The sequence below is a fragment of the Stegastes partitus genome, unplaced genomic scaffold (assembly GCF_000690725.1).
Source record: "Stegastes partitus isolate 25-593 unplaced genomic scaffold, Stegastes_partitus-1.0.2 Scaffold1674, whole genome shotgun sequence".
Taxonomy (NCBI): Eukaryota; Metazoa; Chordata; class Actinopteri; family Pomacentridae; genus Stegastes; species Stegastes partitus.
The window spans coordinates 7,382-15,454 of NW_007579405.1; the positions used below are offsets into that span (position 1 = coordinate 7,382).

Sequence of the window (8,073 nt, forward strand, 5' to 3'; positions counted from 1 at the left end):
TGTATGTGTGTAAGTGTGTGTGTTTGCAATTCTTCCTTTTCCTCCTTCTTCAAGGAGACGTGAGAGTAAGGCCAGAACAGGAAGCAGTAGGCCTCGTTCTTCTCTTTGTGCCGGACAGGGAAGCGTTAACACACTGAGACCGAGGTGCTGTGACACACCCTCTGGCAGCCATGTTGGAGATCTGTAGCAGCTGACTGACGAAATGCTGGTCGTGTTGCTTAAAGTAATCATTTTAAAATATATGTGTTTTTATATGTAGAGTGTTAAATAATATGATGAATAATGTCTGCATGGTAGAGTGTGAGTGTGTGTGAGTGTGTGTGTGTGTGTGTGTGTGTGTGTGTGTGTGTGTGTGTGTGTGTGTGTGTTAGCTACACTGCCAGGTCATCAGGGCGAGCTCGGACACCACTGCTCTTGTTGACCCGACTTGGCTTCCGGATGTCTGTCCCGGCGGCTGCAGGAGGCTGATGCATCTCTGCCCTGGTCACCACGGTGAAGTCGTCGTGCTGGACCAGGCAAGGCGCCGCGGCGACGGCGTCGTCCTCGTCCATCGACGTCTCGTCCGGTGTGAGGGCTGAAAGAGGAGTGTTGCGAGGAAGTGTGGGACATGTGGTGCGTTGCTCCTCGTCCGGAGGTGGCGGGGTCTCCTCCTGAGGAGAGGAGGACGCCGAGGTGGGGGGCGAGGGGAGAGGAGGAGGGTAGGAGGAGGAGGAGTTCTTTCCGTTCAGACTGTGGAGCTCCAGCGTCATGTTGCTCCAGTTCTGCTCCATGGCTGCCAGCTGTCCATGGCTTCCGATGCTCACCCTCTCACGGCTGCTGTAAAAAGAAGCAGGCAAGGCCTCCAGCAGGAGCTCGTCTGAGCGCAGTGCATCCATCTTGAATCCAGCAGGTACAGGGGCGGAGGCCAGGTCAGGGTTTAGGGAGATCACTGTGGGGGAGGACTCGGTTGGGCTGTAGGCTCCCTCCCCGGCTGCTCCGGCCCTCACCACGCTCACAGTGGCGTACGTTGGCAAACAGTTGAGCACCGATGGAGAGGTCTGCTCAGGAATCGTCTCTGCGTCTCCACGTTCGTCTCCACTGAGCTGCAGCGACTCACTGTCGGGTACAAACTCATTGGTAACGCCCTGTTTGACCTTCTTCCAGCCCAGGTGGTAGATCTCCAGCAGGTTGAGGACCAAAGAGACACAGGCAACCACCAGCATGAAGATGATGAAGATCGTCTTTTCAGTCGGCCTGAGACAACAAAATAAAAGAACATTTACTAAACAGGAAACAGGAAAATGAAATATGACAAACCAAACATAAATACAGATTTTTTGCAGTTTAAAATGACAAAAGCAGTTCTCCAGTCATAGATCAGTGGCTGCACCATGGCAGGCAGTCTGTCTACGTATGAAGTGGTGTGCATGTAGCTGCTGTAGGAAGGACAACCAGCATCCAAACCATGAGAGAGAAACTTAAACGCATTTAAACTGTGTGTTTATATGCTCTGTCATTACCACATATAATCCGCAAAGCTTTCATGTGTATATTTAGCATAAACAACCAACATCTTTTAACTCTTTCCATGCCAGAAAAACTATGCATTTATGGTTTCTTAGTCCTGTTCTGTGTTTAATAAGGGTCATGAATATACAGTTAATCAAATCTGCCAGCAACACCGGACAGGTCTGGATAGAAACATAATGTCTGAAATCACTGAACCGTTGTGTCAAAGGTTTCTAAATATTTCAGGTGTTTAATCTGAAACTGTTATGACTGTACAACATGAGCAACAAACTGACAGGTGTAGGAACAGTGATGATCATGTTGGGCTTCAGCTGTGGTCAGTGGAAGAGTTTTAGGTAAAAGGAGCAGAAAAATAGAAACAGAGAAACAAGGGACACAAATGATAAAACGGGCATTTGAGCCTCTATGATGCAGAGGAATAAAACCATAACTTCTAACCTGGAGATGAAGCAGTCCACAGTATTAGGGCAGGGCCAGCGGCCACATTTATAGAGCGGCCTCAGGTGGAAGCCATACAGGAAGTACTGTCCCAAGATGAAGCCCACCTCAAACAGAGTCTTGAAGATGATGTTGAAGATGTAGGTCCTCAACAACGCCCCGCGGATCCGGATCTTCCCATGCTCATCGCGGATGGGGGGCTTCTCCTTTTTCCCACCACCTCCTCCTCCTCCGTCACCGACTCCATTGTGATAGAGGGGGTCGTGGTCCTCCTGGTGCCGTCCGGCCTTCCTGAGCTCCTCCTCCCTCTCCCTCCTCTTCTCCTCCATGCGGACGATGTGGAGCACATGGCCCAGGTAGATGAGGGTGGGCGTGGAGACGAAGATGATCTGCAGCACCCAGAAGCGGATGTGGGAGATGGGGAAGGCCTCGTCGTAGCAGACGTTCTCGCAGCCGGGCTGCTGCGTGTTGCAGGTGAAGTCTGACTGCTCGTCGCCCCAGACCTCTTCAGCTGCTGCACCCAGCACTAAGATGCGAAAGATGAAGAGGACAGTCAGCCAAACCTGGAGAGGAAGAGCAGAGGGGTTAGAAAACAGAGCAGTTAGATGATGGAGGGCAGATAGCTTCAGCTGGAATAATGCAAATAGGCTCCTTGGTGATCTTTGACCCTTTACTTCAAGTAGCACCTTCAGAAGCTGTTTGTCTGATCTGTTCTGATTAAAACCGGGTCTTTAGAACATTGTTAAGCTGTGGCTAAAGTAGTACGACTGAGGATGATGTAAAAGCCATCAAAAGTCTGGAGGTAGATGTATTATATATTAAATAATCAATACCTTTCCGATCACAGTGGAGTGTTCTTGAGCATTCTCCAGCAGTCGCCCTAGAAAGCTCCAGTCACCCATGCTTCACTCGATTTTCTAGCCTGAAGACAGAGAGACAGAAACAAGAGTCTGTGGTGAACAACCAGGAAGTTCTGGTAATGAATTACTGACTGAAAAGAAAATGGGGGAAGAAGATTTTGTACTTGAACATATTGAAATACCAACGTCCAATATCTTAGAACTTTTTCCATGCAGGAAAAAGAAGCATTCATGGTTTTCTTAGTCCTGTTCTGTGTTTATTTAAAGGTCGTGAATGTATAGTTTAATTGTAAGAGGCTTAGTGATTAGAGTTAGGCTTATTTTATTCTATCCATCTATTTAGCCTGGAAATTTGGAATTAGTTCTTCATCTGAAAGCCACAAAAGTCTTCACAGATACGAGAACGAGAAGCACTGTGGTGACGACGGGGATCTCTGGAGCTTCATCCTCATCCGGCACTCAGTTATTCAGTAATAGTAGCTCTTAGCCAAACTATAACCAACACCTGCGCCTTACTCTGCCTCGGCATAATTGGAAAATTACTGTCTTAAACGCTGGTCAACAGGCATTTTACCAACACAATTACAGAAAACAAGGCAGCTGTCCCGACTATTAGAGAAGCTCTGGCCATGTGAGAATAAGACAACGTTCACAGCAGCCACGTTAGCGCTAACTGGAAGAAAGAAAAACACTTTAGAGTTAAAAATGACTCTGGAATGTATTAAAGAAAAGAAAACCAGACTTACTAAAATATTGTTGTGTTGTCAGTGAGAAATCCATCGACCAGAGATCAGAAGAAATCTGTATCTGGAAGGAGAGACACAACGCTCTGATCAGATCCCCAAAAATCAAACCCGGGTTTTAGAAACTAAGATCAATAATGATTTAGTTTCCATACCTGAACATTTTGTAACTCTCTCTAATTACAAACTGGGCAGTGGAGATGGTGCTCAGTACATTTAAAGCCTCCTCTGCCTTTAAAACTGTTTCCAGGCTGCAGCTTTTATAAATGACTGGACAAACGTTTGAGGACGTTTGGATTGTTCCAGACATCTTTACCATAATTCCTCTGTGGCTTCAGTGTCTCTCTATGACTCTATGGTGCTGAGATCAGGAGGAAACACATGAAGCCAGACTTGTTGAAGATGACTGATTGTGTGTTTGGGCTTGTTGTCGTGCTGCAGAATGAAGTTGGGAACCATCAGGTCACTCCCTGATGGTGCTGCATGATGAAATATGAAATCTGGTGAGCTTCAGCCATATATGCAGTGGCCAGTATGTCCCCCTGGCTGACACATCAGTCCAGTTCTAACACTAGATTGCTCTTTATCCTCTGTAAAGACAGACCAACTGTGTCATCATGTGTGTAAATGCATGCAGGAAAAACTCCCTCATGCATTTGCTGCACAGTGTACATTTGCTCACAGATGTGTAAGTGTTTGTGTGCACAAGCGTGTGCACGGCCGGCCGGTTCGTGGACAAAGGCCGGCCATCTGTGGGAAGTGAATGAGTGGATAACGGGTCGTCCCTGTTGAATGCCGGACTCATCACATCCCAGGAATGCTGAGGGGGGCAAATGTTTGCCCGGGATTCACCGATATGAGCACACACAGACATGAACACACTCTGACAGTTACAGTAGCGTCCTCTGCTGTGTGTGTGTGTGTGTGTGTCTGAGCCACCAGGAGGCCGCCGACAGCGTGATCACCTGCCAACAGGGGATATGCTAAATAAAAAACCTGATTCCCCCTCATGAGAAGCAGCAGACTGATGAAACAGCTGGGACACGATTAAAATATTACAGTCGTGATGCATACAGTTAAAGTTTCAAAGCCTGTCTGCTAAAGCCGGCTCTGAACACTGTGTCTGAAGCCGTACAGTTGAATCCCGGCCAGCGAATGACGGGGCCACGCAGCCGTCTATAGATACATGAATCCATCAGCGGCGTGTGTACATGTACATGATGTGTTGACGTGATGAAATACCATCTGTCACGGCGGACAATGGAGAAGCTGCCAGATGGACATTGTCCTGGCTGCTGTGTGCTTTCGATGGATCAGAGGTCTTTGTGCTAAAACAGCCCAAACAGTTAACTCTTGGCCTGCCGTGTGCACCCCGAAACCCTTTTCAAGATGTGCAGACAGTCGCACAAAAGACAGTTCTGCCCATTAATCAAGCAGCTTATGGTGCATCCACAAACATTCTGAGGTGTTTAGATGAGACTCGCTTACATCTGGTCACGACTCCATGCATGTAAATATGAGAAATGTTCATTGTGGAAGAAACGATTCCACACACTGATAAGAGCTCAGACTCACTCAGTCTGTGTGTCAACGTGCAGAAAAACGCCTCAAAGTGAAAATAAATGTGCATAAAGTTTGTAAAGCTACATGCTGTTTTTGTAAAGATGGATAAAGTTGCACAAACTATGTGTCACGTCGCCAAAGATGTGCAAAGATTTGTAAAAAAAAAAAAAGTGAATGAAGGAGCACGACGGTGTGCAATGTACAGAAAAGTGCAGCAGGTGTGAGCAGATATCAGAGAGTAAAGACGTCCACGTGTGAGCAGCAGAACACACGACTGGAAAAGAAATGTGCATAAATAAAAAAACTGAGTGGACGAACTCAAGCATCATCAAGGTTTGGGCCCCAAGAGAGCAACATGATGGATCAAAGGTCCAGCAGAAAAAGGGAAAAACAGAAATAATCAGTTCAACAAACAGCTAGTGATGAAGGAAAACTTCAGTCTGCTTGTTGCACTGATGATTGAAAGTCATCTAAAGCAGATCAACAAGTAGAAAACCTGTAGGAACCTGTGTCCTGTCATGTTAACATTAAACATCTACAGATGGACAACCAGACACAGTTTCTACTGAACCAGGAAGATAAAGTGTCAGGAGGACGTCCTGCAGGTTGGTCTGCTCCACTACAGAAGACTGGTTTAAACAACAGTTTGTTCCTGCAGCTTTACCAGGTTTAGCTTGTTTGAATAAATAACAGCACATCTCATGAGGCCTCCAAACATCAGAGTTTTACCATCTGGTCTAAAAGCTCTCAAGTGATTCTGGTGTGATGCTGAGCCTTGGTCTGGTCTCTCCCACAGGGGAGTGAACGCAGCGTGAGAGGTGCTGATAATCCAGCAGGTGGAAGGATGATAATCCCTCCTCTTCCCTCCCCCTTCAGCATCACCCAGCCTCCAGCTGCTTACCGCCTCCTCTGAAACACGTCTCCCTGCCGGCGGCGCGCTTCTTCCCGTCACTCCTTCTTCTTCTTCTTCTTTCTTTTAGTCCCGCGGGTGGGCTCCAGGCAACCGGGAGAGGTGAGGTTGGTGGGAGAGGAGGGGGGAGGGAGAGAGAGAGACACAGAGAGAGAATGGCACGGAGCTCCGGAGAGAGAGGGGGAGAGAGTTTCAGAAAAAAAAAGACGGGCGGCTGGTCCGGTGTGACCCGCGAAGGCGAAGCGCAGCGGCTGCGTCCCGCGTGCCCCGAGGCCACTGTCAGTGTCCGCGTGCGGGGGCGCACGAGGGGGGATACGTGCTTGTGTGCGCGTGCATGTATGCGTGGGTATAGACGGGGGGCAGAGACCGACATCCCATCATCAACCTGCACAGCGCTCCATTCAGTCCAACATGACCATTGATCTGCTGGTAGAAGCTCCTCTGGAGCTCCAGCTGCTGCAGCAGCAGTGGGCTCATGTTGGGCTGCTGGTGGAAGAAGCTCGGCTCATAGTCAGCAGGAGGCCAACAGCTACCCGGGAAAAGTGAGAAAACATCTGGCAGCAAGGATACCAGAAAAAACACGTTAAATAATGATGGAATATTATAACCTTCAGCAACTGCAAAAAAAAGCTGTGAAAATAACAGTAAATACATGCAAAATAATATTTAAGCAGGTTTAACTGCTGTAAAAAAAAAATTTTTTAAAACAATTACTATTTTGAGAAACAGGGGGCAAAAATATTTAGATTTTTTTCGGATGTAACAGCTGGATATTAAACAACTAGGCAGGATGATGTTTAGCAACAGGATAAAATCTACCCTGTAAAACAAACAAACAAAGTATAAAAACAATAAAATCTAGCAGGAAGGGCACCAAATAAAAATATGCTTAAAAAAAAAGCAAACAAACAAATACAAAGTGTGAAAGTTCAGGGCTGAAGGTTCAGACAGGTGTAAAAATTACTAACATTGTTAAATTCTAAATCTACAGAATATTTCTTTCCAATATAAGTAAGACTAACATGATAAATATATAATTTACCAGACATTATTCATGCTAATGTCCATTAAAAAAAAATGAAGGTAAAGTTTAAGTTTTCTACTGGATCAATGGAGTTTGACGTGCTCACCAGCAGAGGGCAGCAGAGTCCACACAGTGCTCCATCACCACCTGTAGTAGATCAGATTATATCACCTGTCCTGTTCACTTCTTAACTTTCTTCTGTCTTGTGTTTTTATAACTTTCAGTGTGAAGCAGCATCTCTGGAAATGTTCAAACAAACACACAAAGCTCTCATATGGAAATCACTGCCAATGGCATCCTTTAGTTTTGCATTTATATTAAGTAATATACATCCTGTGGTTAGGGATCTATTTGTTTATTTCTCCCATTTAATTGTGTGATTTACGATATGAATGTGAGGATGCTGTGTTTAAGTAGATATTTAGGTCATTGCAGTGCATCAGTTGGGAAACATAACGTCACAGGTTACCAGAGGACCCAGAGCCCGACATCATTAGTTAGAATTTTACAGTGAAATCAAAGTGCAGGTGACAAAATAACACAAACTCCCAGGAGGCAAGAGATAACACATAAAGCTACAGGTTGAGACGCAACATGAACTACCGGCTGAGCAACGACACTGAGCAAAGCAAAGAGAGGAAAAAAAACTTTGGCAAGCAGGAAAACCAGACGGCTAGTTCAGAGTCCAGAGGTTCTGGCAGCAGAAACAAGAAGAGAATGATCCAAAGAGAAGAACAAAGGATAGAAAGGGAACCAGTGTTAGCGTGGCAGAGAGTGAGGCCTGACCTGGGCTTCATGGGAGAGGTGGCTGGAGGCAGGTGAGCCTCTGTGCAGGTGTGGACACTTGCTGCTGATGAGGCAGCTGATCAGGACAAATGTATTCATAGCCTCCCATTAAAGAAGCAAAAACATGTGACGCTGGTGTGTGACTGATCCTTGGAACAGTCAGGGATCAGTGTGTTCAGTGAAACTAGCAGACAAACCAAAACAAAGATAAGAAGAAACTTTATTTGTGAAGTGAGAACT

The 8,073-nt window shown here is 46.3% G+C and overlaps 1 protein-coding gene across 1 annotated transcript; it reads right to left on the bottom strand.

The window, feature by feature from the left end:
- Positions 1–371: 371 nt before the first annotated feature.
- On the bottom strand, positions 372–2,849 carry LOC103371955 (gap junction alpha-3 protein-like). The gene is made up of 3 exons (XM_008301453.1): positions 2,781–2,849; positions 1,948–2,510; positions 372–1,233 (listed from the first exon to the last, which is right to left on the bottom strand). The coding sequence occupies exons 1-3, from the start codon at positions 2,847–2,849 to the stop codon at positions 372–374; spliced, it is 1,494 nt and encodes a 497-aa protein (XP_008299675.1).
- Positions 2,850–8,073: the final 5,224 nt, after the last annotated feature.